Source organism: Desmodus rotundus, chromosome 1, assembly GCF_022682495.2.
Source record: "Desmodus rotundus isolate HL8 chromosome 1, HLdesRot8A.1, whole genome shotgun sequence".
Classification (NCBI taxonomy): domain Eukaryota; kingdom Metazoa; phylum Chordata; class Mammalia; order Chiroptera; family Phyllostomidae; genus Desmodus; species Desmodus rotundus.
In genome coordinates, this window is record NC_071387.1 from 201,597,016 (window position 1) to 201,619,854 (window position 22,839).

Consider the following 22,839-nt stretch of genomic DNA (forward strand, 5'->3'; position numbering starts at 1 on the left):
GCTGGCAGCCAAGGAGAGTGGGCGGGAACGCACCTGCATGAACAGTGAGGACTTCACTGTACTAGTCAGCAGGGGCAGTAGACACCATTGGGTGAGCATGTGTACTGTGTAGCCGTCGCATTCAAAATGACTAAGCTAGTAGAGCAACAAATCTGCATCAGATTTTGCGTTAAGCTTGGACATTCTCTGTGGACACGATTTGGAAGATTCAGGAGGCTGTAGCTGTAGGCAACTGGTGATGGGCAGCATCATCACGACGATGCACCAGCTCGTGCATCTTGTGCAGAGTTTTCTGGCAAAACATCAAATCACCCAGATGACTCAGCCCCTACAGCCCAGATTTGGCACCCTGTGACTTCTGGCATTTTCCAAAATTAAAATCACCTTTGAAAGGGAAGAGATTTCAGACTGTTGATGAGATTCAGGAAAATATGATGGCACACCTGATGGTGACTGGGAGCACTGTGTGAGGTCCCAAGGTGCCTGCTTTGAAGGGGACTAGGTGTCATTGTTCTATGTACAATGTTTCTTATATCTTGTTATCGTCTTCAATAAATGTCTCTAGTTTTCATACTACACGGCTGGATACTTTCTGGACAGACCTCATATGTATTTTGGATGCGTGCATAGGTCTTGGGGCAGTAAAAATACCTTAAGGGACTGACGTGTGCTTTTAATATTGTGTAAATGGCAGGGTAGGCCTACATTTTTGTCGTCTTTTATAATTTGAACCCGTTACCATCAAAGTGATGTTTATAGTTAGCAGCATTATTACATATCGTTTTCTTGATTGTTTTAAATCATAATTCCAGTCAGGGATCCAGTCACCTCCGTCTACTCACACTGTCTTGCTCTGGGAGCACTGTTTTCTCTGTCTTTCTAAGCTGACGGGTGAGCATTTACTGATTTTTTCCTGAGGCAGCTGGGGTGGAGTTGGAACCTGCACCCTGCAGTGGGTGCCTAAGCCACATTTTCTGTTTTTGTAGAAACAAGGTTTCACTTCTGTGTTCACTGGTGACCAACAGCAAGGAGAAGCAGGAGGTCAGGGGAGCGTTGGGGCGGGGGCTATGTGATGACAGCACCGACCTGGACACGGTCTGCTGCCCATGGCGTTGGTCTGCTGAGGCAAACAGATGGGCACACCTGAATTCATAGCTGATGAGAATTTTTTGAGCTATTCTGTGGGCTAGAAGGAATGCTAACTACAAAACTTGTTGTTTGGGTCACGGCTTAGACTATTCACAGGCAGTGGCCAGACCTCTAATAACAACAGTTGTTGAATCACAGCCACCAATTCGGTTCCAGCGGTGCAGCCTGCTCCTCATTTCATGGTGTTTGACTCTACAAAACTCAAATTACTTGAGTGGTGGCGGCGGTAAAAAGTGGTTCCAACACTGGTTAAAGTAATCACTCCTTAGACATTAGTCATCTCGTGCCTATTTGTGTGTAGATGCCGTTGCTCTCTGTGCGGAGTTCTTCCCACACTCCCTCTGCAGTGAAAAGTATTCCGGTGCGTAGAAGTTAAAAGCACAGATTCTGGAACCAGACTACCTACATTTGAATCCCAGCTGCACCACTCTCTTTTGTGATCTTGGACAAGGGTTACTTAATTTCTTTCTGCCTCAGTTTCCTCATTAGTAAAATGGGGGTAATGCTAGCTACCTCCCAGGATTATTGTGAAGATTAAGTGGATTAATGTAAGTGCTCGACTTGTAAGTCCTACTTAAGAGTTACCTCTTATTACAGTGATCTTGTTTATGTTTTATTTAACTCACTTATTGTTGCTGCTCTCTTGCGGGGACACAAGCCTATACTCACACACTCTTTGTCGGCAGGACCGACTGCTGTTTCAGTCCAGATGATAAACTCATAGTAACCGGCACATCTGTTCAGCGGGGGTGTGGCAGCGGCAAACTCGTGTTCTTCGAGCGCAGGACTTTCCAGAGGGTGTACGAAATAGACATCACGGATGCAGTATGTATATTCTTGTTCCCCCCCAGCTCTGAGGACGAAGTGAAGTTTGCCTGTTGGCTGTCTTTTGTTTTGGTTTTTAAATAGAACTCGAGCCCTGGCCTGTACACTTCAATGGTAGCTACTTTCTTCTCCATCACAAGGAACTTAATTTCTGTTTAGTTATTTGGAAGTTCAAGACATGTTTGATTTAACTTACACATCTGGAAAAAAAGCCCCCTTAGTTTTCTTTACAGATTAGCATTTGTACTACATTTATTTATTCATTCATTCATGTCCTGAGACTGGACATGTTATAATAATATAATAATAGTGAAGATTCCCAGAGTATAATCTGAATTCCTTTAAAGTCTTTTCAAATATGTATTATTATTTAGATGGTATTATTCATTGTTATTTTCTTTGTATGAAACAGGCCAATTAATGTCTGTGTAAGTTTTCTTTGGCTCATTGTCAAATTCTTCAGTAATATCCTGTATCTTAAGCATTGCTCTTATGTAGGTTTCTCCAGTTGTTTCAGCTCTTTGTATACATTTGAGACATATTAAGCACTTAAATGGTTCAGACAACTGAACAACTGTTTTTAAATCACCAGTAAAAAGCTTCTGTCTCTAATGTTCTAACATCACTTTGGAGTCTTAATTGTAGGCCCCACATTTGAAGCCATGGTATAGTTAGAGACAATATAGAAATGACAATGAGCCTAATTCTAGATGAGTACTTAAGTTTTATAGATCCTAATCTCATGACATCATTTGAAATGTGTCAGCACTAATAATACTTTTTTGGGGTGCATCCAGGAGCCACCTAAAACACTAGAATCAAAGAAAAAACACTCTTGATTCTATCAACTTTAATCCCAAGAAATAAAATTATGATTGAGCTATTCTGTTATGCCTCTCAACGACTACACATTTCAGTATTATTTATAGTGTTGTGTTTTTAAATTGTGACTTAATTTGAAGCATCATAAATTAAGGGATGTGGAAATACGATTGTACCTTTAAAGACGCACTGGATTTCTGTAGTGTACAGAAATGCTCTTCGCTGTGTTGCTCTGAGCTGCTTTTCTAGATGGATCTCTTTTCCTTTGCACTCCACCCCCTCATCCACTGTGTATTTGTTTGCTTTCGTTGGTCTTCTGCCACCAGGATGTGAGTCTGTGAGGGCAGAAACTCTGTTTTCTTCACTGTGATATCCCGAGGGCCTAGGAGAGTGCCTGTTAGGTAGATGGTCCTCAGTCGATGTGTATGAGTGAGTGGATGGTACATAATCGGCCCTTCGTATCCATGGGTTTTGCAGCTGTGGATTCAAGCAACTTTGCATTGAAAAATAATTTTTTTAATTGCAGAAAATTGATCCTTAAACATTACAGCATCACAGCCATTTACATAGTATTTACAGTGTATTGTATTAGGTGTTACAAGTAATCTAGAGATGATTTAAAATCTACGGGAGGATGTGCAAATACTATGCCATTTTGTAAAAGGGACTTGAGCATCTGCAGACTTTGGCCTGGGCCAGGGGTCCTGGAACCGATCCCCCCGCAGGTACTGAGGGAGGGCTGTACTTGGGAGTGCAAGTAAGTAATGTGAATTGTGGAGCTCCGGTGTGTCTTTGGAGAGTGAGGCGGGACAGAAGTGCCTGGAGATGAAGAAGCAAACTGACCTTGGATACCATAACAGGAAGGTGACCTTGTGTTGTGGCTTCTTTTTTTTTTAAAGCAAAGGAATGGCACATTCAGATCTGTTTTGAAAGTTAATTTTTACTGGAGTGTGAAAGTTAGATTTAAAATATTCAGTGTTCATTTATATGTGAAGGCTGAAGTTTATAACCTGGGAGACTGAGTCAACGTTCTGTGCAGCTGAGAAAAGAAAAGAAAAGAAAGAAAGCAGGTGCTGGAAGAAAGACGGTGAGTTCTGGTGTGGGTGTGTTGCACTTGAAGTACCTGCAGGACCTCTGGGTGGATGGGTAGGTGAATTTGGTGCTTAAGAAAAAGAAGACAGTTTTGGAAGCAGCATTTATAGTTCACAGTTGAAATGTTGGTTACCGATTAGTGAGGCTAAGGAAAGGCAAAGAGGAGAGAGAATGAGCCCTTAGGAAACTCGAGCATTTAGGGGATGAGCAAGTGAAGAGAAGCAAGCAAAGGACAAGGGTCGGTGCATCAGTCGACTAGACCGTATATTGAGTTGTCTTAGAAATGCCAGCTGCCTTCCAGGGGCCTTGTAAATCATTGATTCAGGGTTTGTGTGTCTTTTTATTGTTATGGACATCAGACAACATTGTTTTCTGCTTATAGAGTAGAATGGAATGTTAAAGAGACTTCCCACTGCCTCTTTGATCTGTTTTCTCAGGTTTTAAGACAGTCTTCTTGGACTGAAAGAAAATAAACGAACGCGTTCTTTGGAAGGGAAGAGGGTGGACGGCTCAGCGCTGTGCTTGTTTGACTAGCACAGGCAGTGCTGGCTTGAGTCTGGCCTCGGCGTGTCCATGTCCTTGGTTACAGTGTGAGTGATTGTGCTTGTCGTCTGCCCTCTTCTACAACAAAGCTCCTGGACAGTAATGTTCTAGAGTGCTCCGCTCGACGTGTGTATGGAGCCGAACGTTGTTTTCAGTCAGCGGATGTGAGAATCTGTGTCATTAATTTACTAACAACTAAAATCTGCCCTTTAATCGTCACAATAAATAGCCTTTTAAGATATAACAATTGCACTTCCCACTTTTATTTTTGAAACAAACTTAGAAAAAAGCTAATTATAATTTTACTATCTGTTTTGTCATATGCTCTGAAAATTTTTTTCTCTATGCAATGTGGAGATTCTTACCTCTCTTCACTAGGAGATGACAAATGTTTAACATTTTCTGTTTTTACTATGTGATGTTTATACACATTTTATAATTCTGCTGCAGTTATTTTTAGATGTTTTCTCTGTAGTCCAATTGTATTTCCTCAAGTTAAGAGGAAACACATGCATATTCTTTACATATCTAATTCTTTGCAATTTGAGAGGTGTGATTTGCCTCTTTTCTAAAATGAATTCCATTACACACTCACTGTTGCTTTTGTGTAAGATACCACAAACTTTTTATGTTGTGTAAAAGGTATTTATCACCCTATTTTATGTGATAAAAGTATAGGAGTGAAACAATGGACAAAAATATAATTTGAAGATGATGTATCAAAATTTTAAAAAATAATTATGTTTAGAAGAAACAGAAAATTTTAAACTTTTTCAAAATTTTAGTTCTTTAGGAAATGCTCCTAAATAACATTACAAACTATTATTAGCTAAGTAATTTTTCATCAAACTGTAATTTATTGCAGAGTGACTAACAGAATTTCCTTTTTAACTTACATAATTCAAGGTACATTGTTTATGAACTTGTACTAGTGTATTACCATTTACACTCTTTAACCAAAGCAGAGTGAAGAGCAGTTGTTTTGACCTGGTATTATTTCAGATGGTGGCCTCTTTACCTCAGTTGCATTGCGCAGTAATTGGAAAGAGGTGCTAGGCATTTCCTTGGGCAAAGAGAGGAAAGAGCCAGAAATTCCACACCTGCTCCTGACTTCTGTTCCATTTGGTTGTTTGCTCAGGTTCTTTAGAGAGGCCCCTCTGTTTCTGTAAACCTTGACTGAGCAAAGTGAGGAATGGAAATCCAAAAACAAAACCTGTATTTTAAAAACAGCTATAACATTTAGCACAATTGATCTAGCTGAAGGAAAAGGGAAAGGAAATTTGCTTTGATATTTTGAACTAGACTGCCTTAAACATTTCAAAGTTGAGAATCAACACATAATGGTAAAGTTCTTTTAAGGAAGAAAAAAAGTTATTTAAGATTACCTAAAGAACATTTGATTACCTTTAAGAACATTTTTTTAACCTCTGAAGAGAATGGATAGCAAAGAACAGGGATATATTAGATATTTGCTTCTTTCACTTGTTTTCCAGAATATCCCCTTCCTGTGAGAGATGCCATCTGGATTATGCACACGTCACTTATGTTGTTTAAAAAAACACTCAGAATGTCAAGTATTAGGTATCTTATATCAGTTTGAAATCTTAATAATTTTTCTTCATGGAGCCAACTCTGCAGTTAGAGAAAGTATATATTCTGGATCTGTCTTCCTGGAATTTTATCAGTTATTTTCATCTATATCAAATGGAGGGAAGTGAAATAAAAATGACTTTTATATTGTTGTTAAGATGAACTCTGGACTTCCCCTAAAAGATAGGGAGAAGTTGTAGTTTTTCTACCAGATTTATGTACTTGATTTCTTAAGAAAAATAGGTACAAGCTGTATCCATGCCCCTTATTATTATGAGCACTGATGGAAAAAGATACAATTACTGTTAAAATTATGTTAAGTTACAATTTATATATTTACCAAAAGGATAGAAAATTTCTTATTTAAGACCCATATGTCTGATTATAGAGATAGCCTACTACATACAACGAGGTCTGTCTGGAAAAATTCCAGCCATTGTTAATATAACAAACGGTTTTCGTGACATCGATGTAACCTGGCAGCCAAGGAGAATGGGCTGGAATGCACATGCGTGAACAAAGCTGACTTCACTGTACTAGTCAGTGGGGGTGGTAGATGCTGTTGAGTGAGCATGTGTACCATGTGGTTGTCACATTCAAAATGACTGAGCGAAGCCCTGCCTGATGTGGCTCAGTGGATTGAGTGCTAGCCTGCAAACAAAATGACTGAGTGAGTAGAGCAACAAGTCTGTATCAAATTTTACATTAAGCTTGAACATTTCTTCATGGAAACTATTCAGATGACTCAGGGGGACGCAGGTATGGGAACTAGTGACTGGCAGCTTCATCAAGACAGTGCGCCCTCTCATGCACCACGTCTCAGGCACAGTTTTTTGGTGAAACATCAAATTACCCCAGCGACTCAGCCCCCCTACAGCTCAAATATGGTGCCCTGTGGCTTCTGGCTTTTCCCAAAATTACAATGACCTTTGAAAGGAAAGAGATTTCAGACCACTGATAAGATTCAAGAAAATATGATGGGGCAGCTGGTAGTGATTGGGAGAAGTGTGTGAGGTCCCAAGGTGCCTACTCTGAAGGGACCGAGGCATCATTATCCTGTGTACACCGTTTCTTGTATCTTGTATATACTTCAATGAATTTCTGTATTTTCCTCTTACATGGCTGGATATCTTCTGGGCAGACCTTGTATACCAAGAAATTGAAGTCCATGTTGTATAAAAAAATCATTTATTAAAAAACCCCACCAAATTTCCATGAAGATATCAACTGCATTTTCTTCCTTATTTAGTTAGGTGAAGTTTTGAAGGGAACATGAATTTACATTATTTTTCCTTACCTTATAAGGGCTGATTCTTCATATATACATATCAGTGAGGATTATCAAATTAGCTTTTTGTATCTTGTGTTTTTATGATTATAAAAATAGTATATATTAAATCCCAGCAATTGACAAGGAAAAAAGATTATTAAGAAAGTAAATATCAAATGTAACCACATCACCCATAGATTATTCTTAGTATGACATTTAAATTATAAATTTTTATGTCCAAGAAAATTACTATATGTGTTAACATATAAAGTGACATACCATATAAAATGAAAGTATTGCCACTTTTATTTCACATTAAAAGTTTTTATGCCCTTATTTGGAGAGAATATTGATATTTTAAATCCAAAGAGATTGAAGAGGAAGAAGAAATGGGTATAACAGGGCCATTAAGTAATAGACCCTCCAAGAAGCTAGTTGTTTATCTTAATTTATTAGTGTCGGGGGCATGCTGACCATTCCGACAGTCATCTTGCATTATTTGTGCATATGGAGGAGGACAGAAAGGTCATTCAAATTAAGGGACATTCCAGGAGTCCTCAGAATTGGCTTTGGAATGTGTCTTTGTTCTTATGTTGGAATATAGCGATAACCAACCTGTGAAGGTTTGTCCCTGAAGCTGGACTCACCTGTGCTCCCATCTCATACTCGACGGGACTCATCATCTGTCTCACTGGTGCAGAGTCCTGGTTCCGGCAGGACCGCACCTCTTTAAAAACCATTTTCTAGAGATGAGTCAGGCGGGGTCCCTGCCCAGTCAGGATTATTCAAGGACTGGAGCACAGAGGGAACTCGAGCTGTCGGCAGTGCAGATGCCAACTGAAAATGAATGTGAAACAAAGACCACATTTGGCATTGACCTGCCTTCTCACATATAGTGAAACCTTCTTCAGGTGTAGCACACAGGTGTAGGGGATGGGAAAACGAGACTTGGAATTCACTAGCTTTCCATGATCTGATTTTCATTAAAGAGCAGTCAGACAACCGACTGATCGGGGAATAGCAGGTGCTTTGAATTATGTATTATTTTGAATAAAGAGATAACAGTTTAATGAAAGTTGCTGTGATTCACTTTCTTGGGAAGATTCAACAGTGCACATTCTAGGTAGATCCTAATGAACATGCTTCTGTTTAATGAAATACGTATTTTCCTACAGCCTGGTGGTAAGACAGTATACCCATCAGGGGTACACGGAGCATTTGCTCATTGAGACCAGACAGGCAGGGCATGTGAGCGCCGGTTGTACCTCGTCTTCCGAGGTGTATGGATATTTGGTGGGGAACCTGGGAGTAGGGAGGAGATGGTGACGTTTTAGCACAAATCTGCCAATGTGGCAGTTGCCTAGTCACTTCTCTAGCCCCACCCTTCCCAGGGTCCGGAGATAAGTTCCAGCCTGGCTCTTAGGACAGTGTTTTATGGTCAAGAAGCACGGTGAGCGGTCAGCACTGCTTTCTGTACGATGGTTTTCTCTAATCACTGAAGAAAAGAGATGGGCTACGATGAAAAACAATATTGCAGTTTTGCTGCTTTCGTGATTTGGATGAGTGAAACTTTTCTTGGGATGTACTGAAGCAGGCAGCGCACGTACCAGAGTTCACTTTAAACAGTCCCTGGAACTCAGCTGGACTCCTTACTAAGTGAGCTTCGCACTGTCCAGGGAGGGCGGGGGGGCTGGTGTCAGTGAGCCTCGATGAAGTTCCATCTGGGTTCTGGTTGCATCTGAAGGTCTCCTGCTGTGGGTGTTTCAGGACAGCGGTTTTCAGGATTTGAAGGTTACAGGCGAGTGCTCACCTGTAGGTATGTGAGAGGACAGAGAAAAGAAACCATCGATTTCATGGTGTTTTCACGGTTGGTATCTTCCTTAGGAAGTCTTAAAAGGTTTAGGTGGGAAAAATGACAGGAACCAGTTTTAGTGCTTTTTTTTTTCAGTATTTAAAAAAATCGTACCGTAAAATGGATCTCTTTTTAAGTGTATATTTCTGTGCTTTTCAGTACATGTTTAGTTTCATATAGCCACCACAGCACAGTTGGGACACAGAGCAGTCCCATCACCCCCAGAACCCCTTTCTGTCCCACCCCTCTGTCGTCACACTGCCAGCCCGTGCCCTGCCCCCACTCCTGACCCTTGGCGCTCACTGATTGTTCTCCATCATCACAGTGCTGCCTTTTCAAGAACGTCTTCTAAGTGGCCTCATACAGGACGTAACCTTTTTAGACTGACTTCTTTCCGCAGAACGAATGCCTTTCAGATTCATTCAGGCCATTTGTGTGAAGCAATAGTTTGTTATGTCTTATTGCTGGGTAGTTTCCACTGTCTAGCACAGTTTATCTGTCAAAGGACATTTGGCTATTTCCCGTTTTTGGAGATTATGGATAGAGCTGCTATAAGCATTCACATATAGGTTTTTGTGTATGGTTATAAGTTTTCATTTCTCTAGGTAACCACCTAAGAGTAGGCTGGCTGGGTCATATGGTGAGTGTATGTATATTTTTATAGGAAAATGCCAAGCCAGTCTTCAGAGAAGCAATACCATTTTGTATTCTCACCAACAGTATATACATTTTTTACTTTCTTCATATCCTTATCCACATTTTTTATTGTTGGCATTTCGAACTTTAAACAGTCTAATACATGTGGTATAGTATCTCATCATAGTTATAATTTGCATTTTCCTAATGGCTCATGTTGTTGAATAGCTTCACGTGTTCATTTTCCATTTCTATATCATGTTTGGTAAAATACCTATTCAGGATTGTTGTTGTTTCTTTTATCATTTTAAAGTCAGGTTGTGTTTTCTTACTGTTAAGTTTTAGTTCTTTATATATTCTACATGCCAAGAAGTTTTGGAGGGGTTGGATATATGATTTACAAATATTTTCTCTCTGTTGTTTGTTTTTTAACTTTTTTCCTAATATCTTTTATGAAGCAAAAGATTTTAATTTTGATAAAGTCTGATTTATCAGTTTTTTTCTTTTGTAGAATGTGCTTTTGGTGTTACATCGAAGAACTCCCTAAGGGACCCTAGGTCACACAGATTTTCTTCTAAAAGTTTTATGTTCTAGCCCTGGCTGGTGTGGCCCAGTAGTTGAGTGCTGGCCTGTGAACCAAAGGGTCACCAGTTTGATTCCCAGTCAGGGTACATGCCTGGGTTGTCGGCCAGGTCTCCAGTGAGGGGTGTGGGGGAGGCAACCACACATTCATGTTTATCTCCCTCTCTTTTCCCTCCCCCTCTCTAAAAAAAAGGAATAAAACCTTAAAAAAAAAATCCCTGGCTGGTGTGACTCAGTGAATTGAGCACCGGCCTGTGAACCAAAGGGTTGCTGGTTCAATTCCCAGTCAGGGCACATGCCTGGGTTGTGGGCCAGGTCTCCAGTAGGGGGCAGGGGAGAGGCAACCACACATTGATGTTTCTCTCCCTCTCTCCTTCCCTGCCCCTCTGTCTAAAAATAAAGAAAGAAAATATTTTAATAAAATAAAATAAAAGTTTTATGTTTTACATTTAGGTGTGTGGCCCATTTTGAGCTAATTTTGTGTAACAGAGTGAGTTACAGGTTGAGGCAGGGCCAGGACTAGGTTCAGGTTCAAGCACAAAATTTAAGGTGGTGCCAAAAAACTCAGTAATGGAAATGAATAATATTTTAATTCAACATTTAAAAGAATCAAAATTACTGCCAAAAATAATGATGAATAAAATGCCAGTATTCTAAATAAAAATGGGGTCAGTAACAGTGCTGTGCCGAGCTGTATCGAAGCCTGAGGCCGAAGGAAAAAAGCAGTTGGTCTAACGCTGTCTTTATTTAAAATTTGGTACTTGGTTCATCAGAGTTGGGGGTGGGGAAGTGGGGAAGGGCTGGGGTGCCAGTGTGGGGAAATTGTAAACTTACTTCTGCTTCAGTGATACACTGAACTCTGGACTAATTCCCCAATCTACCGACTACTATTTACTTTTCAGAGCCCTCAGATAGGTGCTCCACGCCTTTCGTCCAGGTTTTATACCTGCATGCAGAGGGAGAGACTGCATGAGCTGCGTTTCCTCTGGGAGACTATTTTTTATTTTAAAAGATTTTTATTTACTTATCTTTAGAGAGGGGAAGGAGAGAGAAAGAGAGAGAGAGAAACATCAACGTGTGGTTGCCTCTCATGGGCCTCCCACAGGGGACTTGGCCTGCAACCCAGGCATGTGTCCTGACTGGGAATCAAACTGGTGACCCTTTGGTTTGCAGGCTGGCACTCAGTCCGCTGAGCCACACCAGCCAGGGCAAAGAAGACAATTTTTAAATTAAAAAAAATTACAACAGTGATGGAAAACTTACAATGAAATAGTACAAATTTCAGCAGATGTGCCTAGGAGGAATCTTCTAAGATTGCTGCCCATTTGCAGGGACATTAATATTGTAGGAAATGAGACAGAATGCGCCACAGGCAAAGCTACTGGCTATTGCTCACTGTATTTCGCCATGTATAATGAGGGAAAAATAGGATGTGCATTATACGTGGATAGTACCTCAAATTTCTTGTGTCTGTTCTTGTGTTTTGTAATTATTTGTTAGAAAAATTTCTTGTACCATAATATGTTCAAAAATAAATGCTAAAATTCCTTTATAATACAAAAACCAAGTATATAAATATAAATAAAAATTGAATTAAAACATTAAAATGAAAGTTTTTTTCCCTGAAAGTTTGAGCCGGAAACATGGGTGCACATTATACATGACAAAATACGGTAATTAGTTGCCATCTGGCATCGTTTCTGGGCATCACCTTCCAGGGTCCACCTTCTTGCCTACCTGAGAACTGCCACTTAACTCCCCTATGTGAAAATTAGACTGACTTTGACAGAAGGGTTTATCTAAGGAGTTCATTCCTGTTTATGAAAGCCCTTACCATCAGATCTTTTTTTTTTACTTTACTTTTAGCCTCACATTCTTAAAGCCCACCTCCTTTACTCTCATCCTCATGGAGGCAGAGAGCAACTGAACATCTTCTGTTTCCTTGACGATTGCAAAGTTACCGTTCAGTCTTCTCTTGTCTAAATGAACCACACTTCGTTGTTGTTATTTTTAACATTTCCTTGTGGAGTATTTTCTCAACATTCTATTATCTTTGACACTTTTTTCTCAGCTATTTTTAGATTCTTAAGTGACCAAATTGGAGTAAGAGTCTCCGCAGTGCCATTTGGGTGCTAAGGGATACTACTAACGCTTAGCACAATACATGGCATGCAGTAGGTGTTTGGGGGAAATGCATTTGTTAATTTTGCTTTACCTCCTATTTTATTTTATTCTAGTATATCCCTATTGGACTTACTGTAATGGCCTATTTCCTACCACCCTCTCTTGGTTTTGTTTGTTTGTTAATAGACTTTTAAAAAATTAATTTGGACTTTTAGAGTATAAATGTTTTGTTTTAGATTTGATGAAAAAAGTACACATTTTATTTTGTCTGCTTCTTTAAAAGTTGAGATGATCCTTTTTCAGTCTTATTAAAAATAGCTGTGTTTCAAGTTCCATGGAGGAAACACACATTTACTGTGGATGCTCAAAATACTGCTAATCTAAAACTCTAATGAGTATAATGTGTTTTGGTTGTTATAATGTTAATGAATATGATCTGTGCCTGGGATCTATTTTGTAGAACACTCTCTGCTTTGAAGTAAAAATTATTGGTTGGAATTTGTCACTGTATTTTTTCAAAAGTCCAATCATTACTCTTCCTTAGAAGAGAATACAAGTTCTGATATGTATCTCTTCACTTCTGTAGACTTTTAATTCAGGTGCAGTCATTTTGATTATCAGCACCCTCTTCTTTGAATCCACATCCCAAACCTACAGTGAGATGTCTTTTCCTCTGGCATCTCTTTGACAGCGATCTCGCTGTAGGAGCTGCATTGCGATGAGGTGCCCATCACATGCCGTGTTAGGTTTTCCACATCACTGAAGGCAGAAGAATCAGGACTAAAGGAGGGCTGTCCCTTTTAACCGTTACCCATTTTCTAATGTCATTTAACCTTGGAGCAAAGGGCATCTGCTACTTCTTGGTTTCAGTAGTTTCAAAGAAATGCTTTCTTTGTACTGTTTTGCTTTCATTTCTAGTCCTTCAGAACAGTAGAAATGTCAGCATTTTCCCTTTTGGTTAAACAGAAACTTCCCCCCCTTTCCCTACACAAGAGTTTAGTATTTTGTTTAATTGGTGTTTCAATGTATCTATATTCCCTTATATAGACATAATCACCATGAATGGAAACACTGGGTGAAGAATCAGGCACTAGATAACATGACCCTGATGGAGAAGCATGCTTGACTCCTCTATAAAACATCAGAAAAGGAGAACTTGATTTTGTAGATGTTTAAAGGTGTTCAAAATGACACACTGTCCTTTACATAATGTATGCACATAAAATACAATAGTAACAGGTGTCTAACCCGGCACCATGTCACACCACTGACAGAAGACCACGTGAAGGACTTTGTGTCTCATAGAGTTTTTTAGGATGGTGTTTCCTCTCCCACCCTGAGTGTGATGAATGATCTTTGGGAACAAGCTTTCCAGCTGTTGTATCAGAACTCTGGCCAGACTTCCACTCTTACATATAATGTAGGAAAGAATGAGGTCTATAATGAACACATCTCCCAGGGTAGTGGTTTTTCCTGTTTTGGAGTGATAGATAATGCTGTGTCTTGTATGAGGAGAGGTTATGAGGCCTCCAAAGAGCTAAACAAAAGGGTTGATCTGTAAAGCATCTTTCCCTCTCCTATGTTAGGGTAAGTAGTGCTTTACATATCCTGTATAGCTCATCTTCGAAGAATTTGCTTTTCCTACATGCTTTTGGTTTTATATACTTGATGATTTCCAAGACCTGATCATTGTATTTCTTATCTCATAGTTAGGGATTTACTAGTTTTATCTATTTATGCTTTCTTCATTGACATAAAGACAGGAGTTTTGATTACACTCTTCATGCCCCTCTCAACTGTTGACGAAGGAAGAAGGCTAAAGGGCCTGGGTCTGTGTGTTTCTGATTGAGAGAGGTGGCCTTAGGTAGTGCCACCCAAGCTTTTCCACCCCTGTCCCGTAAGAGATAATGTGACACAAACAGATAGGGCTGGAAGTGACTTGCCTGAGGCTGCAGCACGCCGGGCCCCTCTCAGGCCCCAGAGGCTCCACCTCTCGGCACATCTGCAAGCCACGGGGTGCCCACGGTGGGCAGCTCTGCTGGAGTGTTGGTTGGGATGCGCTTCCAGGAGGTGCTGCTTCTGGGTGGGTCTCTGTGGCGTGGGCCCTCCGGGGCATTTGTCACCCACTCTGTGGGCTCCAGCTGCCAGACTCTGGTTTGCCTCTGCTCCCAGACTCTCGTTGATAAGAATAATTGCCAGATTTTCTTCAATCATAATCTGCTTTCTTTGCCTTTATAAGTTCTTCTCAGATAGCAGGATTGGACCGAACTAAAATTTAGTGTTTTGAATTAGAAGAAGAAAATTGTGCTTAATTTTCTTACCCAAGAGACTTTCCATTTTCTGTGAGAACGTTTTCACGTGATGAAATTCTTTAGGCAAGTTTGCTATCAGATGCAGACGTGATCCATTTGGTGCCAAGGACAACGACCAGATTCCAGATTTTTGCTGCTTTCGTGTTTACCTTAATTTTAGAGCAGAGGCTGTAGGTGAACGGATGTTAATACACGCATTTTCCATGGGCTTGATGAGAATTAATTTGATCATCAGATGACAGTTTCTAAAAAGTGTAATCTGTGCACCTGCCCCAAATGTTTGCAGCAGGGGCAGAGCCCCACCCGCCCTTGTTTGGCTTTCCTGTAGCGGCCCCTACACGGGTGAAAGTGCTGTGGCATTTCTCCTGTTCACCGTTGGGGTTCTGTCTGGTTTATGGAGAGAGGGTTGGTTGGGGCAGGGAAGGGGGGAGAGTGAGAAGATTTCCAGCAAAGACTGACAGTTGCTGCAGGCCTGGCCCTGTGGTGGGACTTCCTTGGAGCTGGAGGAGTGTGAAGGAGGAAGACGGGGTAGGTGCGAGCTCACTTGGAAGAGCAGACAAAATGTCTGTCTTCAGTCTTTGCCGTGCGAGGGATGGCTCGTGGAGGGCAGGTGAGTCTTGGGAAGTCTTATTCGTTGGAGACTGAAGCTGGCTCACAGGTTTGCTTCCTGAACTGTAGAGGGGTGAGGCCAAGACCCCCAGCCTGTGCGTGCTGCAAAATTGCCCACGTTCGGGGGAAGCAAGGCCTTGGCTGGACAGGACAGGGTCTGGAGAAGTTTGGAGAATTCTCACTCACTCCTCTACTTCCCTGGCTCAGGATTTTCACGTGGGAAGCAGTTTTCTTTCTCTGTGAAATAAAACTTTGAAAATCTGAAGCTCTTTCTGCAGTACTTTTCCATTTGCTTCTGACTTCTTTTTATTTGTCTTGGACTCACATCTTGATCTGTGTTCTTAGCCTTGGGGATCAACACTCGCACACGACCATGCCAGTGTGCCAGGATGTCCACGCCAGGAGGCTGCCCCCGGACAAGTCTGCAGGACGGTGGGACAGTCTCCTTCATGGACAGGTGCAAGGCTCTTTATTTGAAAATGCTGGAAAACGCTTGTTCTCCCCAGGAATCACTGAGTTAGCATATCCATTCTTGGACTTAATGACAAAAACAAAACAGGAAAAAACCAGATGCAGTTTGGTTTACAGTATGGGTCAGCAGCTGGGAAGGATCAGGAAATGGTGTTTCATCATAATCGTGCCTCAGATATAAAATTACGGAGGGTGTTGGGCTTCTCTTAGCCTGTGAAGTGGAATAGGGGTGGAGTTTGGATGTGCATTACGGACGCGTAAGATGTTACGCAGGCATTGATTTCTTTTATAGTAATATTTGTGAACTGGGTAGTAGTGGGCTTTCTTCCTTTATGATTTTAGTACTGCCATCTGCTTTTTAATATAAACTTGCTAAGATTTCTGCTTCTGGGCTAGGTCAGTTTGGAAATGATATAAACTCTCCGAAGTCCCTCCCTCCCCATCTTCTAAAATAGGACTTGGTGTAATTAGGTCGTATAAGGGAGCCAGGGCTGAAGTTGGAGAAACCTGCCCGCTGCTCCCAGCTGCTCGGTGTGCAGGGCCGTGACCTCAGGAAGGCTGCCCCGCCTCCTGCAAACCTGGTTTTTTCTTGTGAAGTGGAAATAGGTTTACTAATTTTGTAGTATTTTTATCAGGATTCAGTTACTTTAAATAACAGTGGTCCAGATACCTAATAGTTCCCTTCCCACCACGCCCTAAAATATGAACTTATTTCTCTCATTGGTTTGATTTTCCTGTCCTTATTTGCTTCCATGATTTCACTTAAAGTAAACCCCCAAACCACAGAAATAAATTACTTTGGGGTTTTTGTGGTCTTTCACTTTTGCTCGGGGGTAGTTCCAGAGTTCCAGTTCCAGAGTTCCCGTTTCAGAGTTTTGACACTGCCCTTCGTGCAGACGCGCTCCTCTGCCCCAGTCCACCCCCCCTCTTTTTCCTTTGGTCTCTGCGGAGAAGAAAGATCTCTGTGTTGAGCAGGTAAAGTCTTGTGACTCCTTGTCATCTCGCTCCATGATCTCCAGCTCCATTTAGCGTCCCTTCGGGGCTGCTGCGACAGCTGAGCACTTTGGGGAGATCAGGGTTACTCTTGTGGCCAGCTTAGAACGCTAAAATGAAAGTGGGCTCTGGTTTAAAAGACTAAACCTAGTTCGGTGCTCAAGTGGAGTTCGGCTTAGGCAGCTAAGGGAGGCCGTTAGCTGTCCCACGTGTTTTGGTAAGATGAAATAGATAAGTGCGAGGATAAAGTGCTTTATCAATGTAAGCAAATCGGTGTGTTAGGATAATGCAGACTAATTTCAGGATCTAGTTCTTTGCTCTGCTGTGGTCTCCTGCCATTTGAAACTCATGATACGATGTGAAGGCTTTCGCTTTGATCCTCGTAGACCTCCTCACAGCATCCTTCTCTGGTCCTTTAATTCAGATGTGTTTTCTTCACTTGCTGCATGCTTCAGTAAGTCCCTGGGTCGGAATGCATCAGGCCCCTGGCTGCAGAAACACCTCTTCAAGAGCAGAGGATGGAGGAAGCTGGGTGGGTGGTTGACTGAGTGAACGCACTCTTTCCAGCAGTCGTAGCCCCATCTGTCTTCTCATGGTTCCCTGCGCTTCTCGCAGGCACGTGTCCCACTGTCGTAAAGTAAAGCCTGGGATGTATGTTTGTGGAGCTAGCAGCATGGCCGCTCTGCTTGCTCCCGGGCCTCGCCGCTGTCTCAGGGATTGTTTGGTTTGGCAGGTGGCCAGCTCCCCGCTATAAGATGCATTTCCTTGACAGGGCGGAGTGCGGAGCCACATTAGCTGCAAAGTTTGTGAAGGTTAGCTAAACACACACAATAAATATTAATAAACAAAAAGGCCCACCCACCTTTGACTTCAAGTTCTGTCTCTTCTTTCCATGCCCTGGAATCCCTGAAGTATGCGATTAATAACCAGCCTGAGGGTAATTGAGCCCTGCGTACGCTGCACCTGAGCCAGACAGGTCGCAGAGCCCACGTCGGCTGCACTGGCGACTGGTGCCACAGTGGATGCACGCAGCTCGGGGTGACTGTTGAGTGCCGGGGGTCTTGTTTGCCCTGTCCTTGCTTCTGTGTGGAAAGGAGTGTAAACGTGCTTTTCCGTAAGAGCTTTCGCCGACCAGCCAGGCGTGTGTATAAGAGCTCTGAGGGCAAAGGTCATGAACAGCAACAGAGATGCACTGCCCAAGCCTGGACTCCCTGGAAAGCAACTGGACATTCGTCTGCTCGCCCGGGCAGTTGCCTCTCTCGAACATTTACTCCCTCAGCGTAGAGGGAGAGAGAACAGTAACCTGCTGCCCCTGGAAACTGCCTGTTTGGCTGAGTGAGTGTCTGGGAATCTAAAGGCCTACGTTGTGGATCTTTTCCAATTCTGCACCCTGCTCACTTGAAAACATAGTTGAGAACCAGTAATCCTAGACTGCTTAGCCAGACCTCTGGAGAACCAAGCAAGAGAAATAACATTAGTACCATGTCCTTAAGATTGCCCCAGGGCCACGTGTGAGTGGCTGAGGTTCTGAAGGCTCGTGGAAGCCCCTCTCACTCTCTTCTCTCGCTCTCTGGTTCGGGCACATTCCTCTTCAGGACCACGTGAGCAGAGAACCGACCCTAGTGTATTTGTAGGGTGCTTGAGTATAATAATGGCCTGGGGAAATAAATTTATTCCTCATAGGTAGTGATATTTTAATTTGAAAATGATCTCCAACTCCAGTTAGTGAAGCAGCCCATTTAGGCATGGGTGAACTGTAACACTAATTCATCTCTTCAGCAGAAATTTACGGAGCACCAGATGCCGGTCTAGGGACTTGGGTTACGTCACCACACAAAGCAGACCAAGGTGTCTGCCTGCACGGGACACACGTTCTAGTGGGGAAGGCAGGGTGACAAGCATAATTAACAGTAAACTACCTATTATGTGAAAGGGTGATATATGCTATGAAAACAGAAAAAGCAGAATAAAGGGAGTTTAGGGTACAGTTGTGTAGCAATAACGCTTAAGCAGAGACTTGAAGGAGATGACTATTGGCTTGGATGAGCTTACTCTAGAGTGGGGCTAGGGAGTTATGTTTGTGACTCTCCTCACGCTTCCACATGCCTGGCCATGCCCACCTAGAGGTCCCAGTGGGCTAGGAATGGCTCTCCAGGCGGTCTCGGTGGCGGAGCACCTGCCACTCAGGCTGTGCTTTGCAGACCCTGAACCGTGGTTGTGTTTAATTCCCTCGTACCCACCAGGCAGTTTTATTAGAAGAAATGTACAGACTATGTGCCAAACAATGACAGCCCTCCCCCAAAAGTCAGACTGTATATAGTTTTATGGTTTTTCAAGTTTTCCTGTTAACAGTCACTCACTATTGTTTGTGTGACTATATTTAAATATATATTTATTTACCTTTAAGTGCAGACACCATAGATTTAAGAAAAATTGTGGAAATAACACCTAAATTGTGAAAATCTCCCCCTCCAGCTTAATTTCCCCTCATACCAACAGGGAACACCCAGCCATTCTGGTGCGAGATTCTCTCAATGGAACGTCACAGCCCTGTTCAGTGGTTCTGCGGGATGTGAGTTAGAAGTCTCGCCGGCCCCTCCACGTTCCCTCCTTAGCGCCTCAGGAGTCTGAGGAGAGGCTTGGCAGCCATTTAAACTATATGCGTATTTTTAGCTGGTCAAGTGGGAGACAGAATTTCTATCAAAAGGGACCTCGGAGACTCCCAGAGAGTCCGTCTTAACAAAAGAGTGAGATGGTTAGGAAAAAGAGACCAAAGAAGTTCAACCCGAGGCAGATCTGGGGGACAGAAATTCCATGATTTTCATTTTACTATCAGCGTAGAGAATGGCAGTATCTCATTGTACTCTCGTTCCCTTCGTCCTCACACACTGCTAGGTTGTTAATAAATGCTGACGAGATGTGCCCACACATTTCTTACCCCAGCAGAGTGAGAGCTGCAGACCTAGCACGCGGTGCTTGTTCCTGTCACCTGAACTTCATCTTTTCCCCTTAGTTCTCCCTGCTGTCCCTCCCCACTCTGCCCTCTCACCGCAGACAAAAATTAAAACCAGGTGGCAGTTCCGCTGGTTCTTTTCGACCCCGGAGCACCACTCACTTCCCTCTCGAGGAATGAATTGAAAGGATCAGGACTTCTGTGAGCCTTCTCTTAAACAGCTTTGCATTTAGGTTTCTGTCCAGTCTCAGTATTCCGTATCTCTGTTTTACTTCTGCTGTTGTCCTGCTGGTTTATCTCAGAGACAGGGCGGGATCCTTCCGTGCCTGCCAATAAGTGTTGTTCCTGAGAAAGCTTTATGAGGTTTGGATCTTTGGGAACTGAAAACAGTAACCACCTGGCCTCACTCTGCTCTGCAGAGCAACACGTTGTGTGTATAAAGGCAGGAACCACCAAGATCCAGCTCTGCCTCAGAGGTAGCAGAGCTGAGCTCTGTGTGATTAGCATTGCAGGATGCCAGCCCTTCGAGGCAGTGGGGCAGGGTTCACAACTGTCAGAAGCAGGGAGAAAGGATGTTAGGAGGGAAACATCGTTGCTATTTTTATGGTGTCACACAAAGAAGTAATAGTATGGAGCTTAACCTCAGGAATAGGACCCTGTGGGTTAGAAGAAAATGTCCTAAAACGTAGAGTGACCGTTCATGTGGCATTCAGTTTAGTAAACTAGCCAGTGGAGTACCAGCAGGCTCTTCCGAACTTGTGTTCAGCCTCTGTTGGTTACCATGCCTTTCCTTTTCAGAGTGTGGTCCGCTGCCTGTGGCATCCCAAGCTGAACCAGATCATGGTGGGAACTGGAAACGGATTGGCCAAAGTCTATTACGACCCCAACAAGAGTCAGAGGTATTCAGAAGTGTTGCCTCTTTCAGGGGGATGACAGCAGCTGGGGGCAGGGCCTGTTCCTTTCACCCTGCTTTTATTTATTTCCTCCTTTTGTGGGGATCCACCCTTTTAGAAAATGTAGCTGGCACAGAGTGAGCCTCAAACTTTTAGCATTGTGCTTTAAAGAGGATTTGGATGTCACCCTTGATCCATGCAGAATTCAAAGTGAAAGTTTCCTGGGGATTTGCAGTTCTTTAGCTGAAACGTGGAGTGCAGCGGGGAGCCCTGCCCACTTTGCATACCACCCTGGACAGTGGCATTAGCAGTGATGCGTGTCAGGGATTAGCAAAGCAGGGCACCAACCACTTACAGGAAATGGGACCGGCTAGTCCATTTTGTTCCCCTTCTGTCTGCCCTTTCATCAGATACCAGTTTAGATGTTTGGCCGGGTGGCAGTGTTCTGCCTGCAGAAGGGACAGCACAAACACTGTCCCCTGCCAACCCCATGCCCACCCCAAATGTCAGGTGTGAGCGCATCAGTGTGTTTCAGAGAACTGCACTCGAAGCTCAGTCGGTCCCTCAGTTCTGCCCATTGTCCATGGGCACAATGGTGGACTCGGAGGGATGTGGGAAGGATTGGTTTGATTCCTCTCTATTGGGGTCCAGTGGTTGAATAGTTCTTTCTTTAGAGTAAGCCTTGGTTAGCTAGCACTAAAATTCACATGCTCATTTCACTGGAACCCCCATAATCATGCTTTGAGAACCCATAACCTTAGGGGGAAAGGAAACCCATCCTTTATTAGTGAATATTCCTTAACCACACTTTGGCTCCTAACGGAAGCAGACAGTCCTGTCTTCCTTCAGAACATTCAGGGCTGGGATTGGAGCCCTTGTCCTGTTAAATAAAACTATATATTGTGGTGTTTAAGAACAAATGGGATTTTGTTTGTTACTTAATACCGAAATTGAAAATACGAATGTAACTAGGATGAGAGGGAGCCCGTTCCACTTGAGGAAATGGTGAACTCCATCTCATAGCCCCCATTTGGGAAGCGCTGTCTTTGGAATCTTTAAGAAACATGTGTATTTGTATTTGCTTCTCCCGAACGGGACATGCTCGTATTGTGAGGGAGAAGTGACATGTTCCAAGCACGCTGTGTGGTTAATCTCACGCATTCTTGGGCCACAGCCCTTCGGCCACACTGCCAAGCCAGCTCGGTCCCAGACACTTGTACTCTTGTGTGTGAGATGTGGACAAATGCCCCTCGGGGTCTCGACCACCCAGATCGCTTTCCTCTGGGACATCAATAAAAATTTGAACCCTCTCTCTGATCTTCAGAGTGAAAAGGTCGATTAATGTTATTAATATCTCCTTAAGACTTTAATTTTAGGTTATTTCAATAAAGTTTTAAGCCAGGCTTCTGCTGCTCAGTCACTTTTAGAGGAACTCTTTCTGTCAGCGGTAGCCACCGACTGGCAGGCGAGCTTTCCAGTGCGGGGGGCCTCCTCTCCCCGAAGGCTCCATCTGTTGCCATCCCCAAAAAGCCGAGGCCTGGGGAGATAGTGTGCCCAGATGTGGTCTGATGCTTTCAGCACGGACTTTCTGTTTCTAAGACCCAGTAAAGAAAATAATAAGCTTGTTCCCTCCTCAGGGGAGCGAAATTGTGTGTGGTTAAAACCCAGCGGAAGGCGAAGCAAGCTGAGACTCTGACCCAGGACTACATCATCACCCGTAAGTCGCTCACACAGTCTCTTTATCGTACAGCCTTCTGTTCCGGTGTGGTGTTGGTCTCAAGGCTTTAGAGACAGGAAGGGCCCTCACAGTCAGGCATATATTACAAAATACCCCATTCATGTGGACGGGGCCGCGAGTCATGTAAGAGCTAACCCCCTTAGCTTCTGTGACTCATCACAGACAGAGTTGTTTCATGTCACTTTCAACCCAAAACGGAAAAGCCTGTTTCAGCCTAATGCATTACTCCTTCGCAGCCTTTTAAAGAATAACAGTCCGTTCTAAGAATAAACAAGAAAGAGTGCTGGTCTTGGAACCAGGGCAGCTGGTTGTGTCCAGTCCAGTTACTGACTGGCAGTGTGAGGCCGGACAACTGAACGTATGAGGAGAGGGAGGGGACTGCGGG

At 43.0% G+C, this 22,839-nt stretch overlaps 1 protein-coding gene across 1 annotated transcript in view; it reads left to right on the forward strand.

Moving 5' to 3' along the window:
• WDR70 (WD repeat domain 70) overlaps positions 1-22,839 on the forward strand; it is a 224,809-nt gene that overhangs the window by 183,857 nt on the left and 18,113 nt on the right. The window contains exons 13-15 of the mRNA XM_024578576.4: positions 1,836-1,974; positions 20,622-20,722; positions 22,354-22,433. Coding sequence (XP_024434344.2) covers positions 1,836-1,974; positions 20,622-20,722; positions 22,354-22,433 — 320 coding nt within the window. The remainder of the gene's footprint in view (positions 1-1,835; positions 1,975-20,621; positions 20,723-22,353; positions 22,434-22,839) is intronic.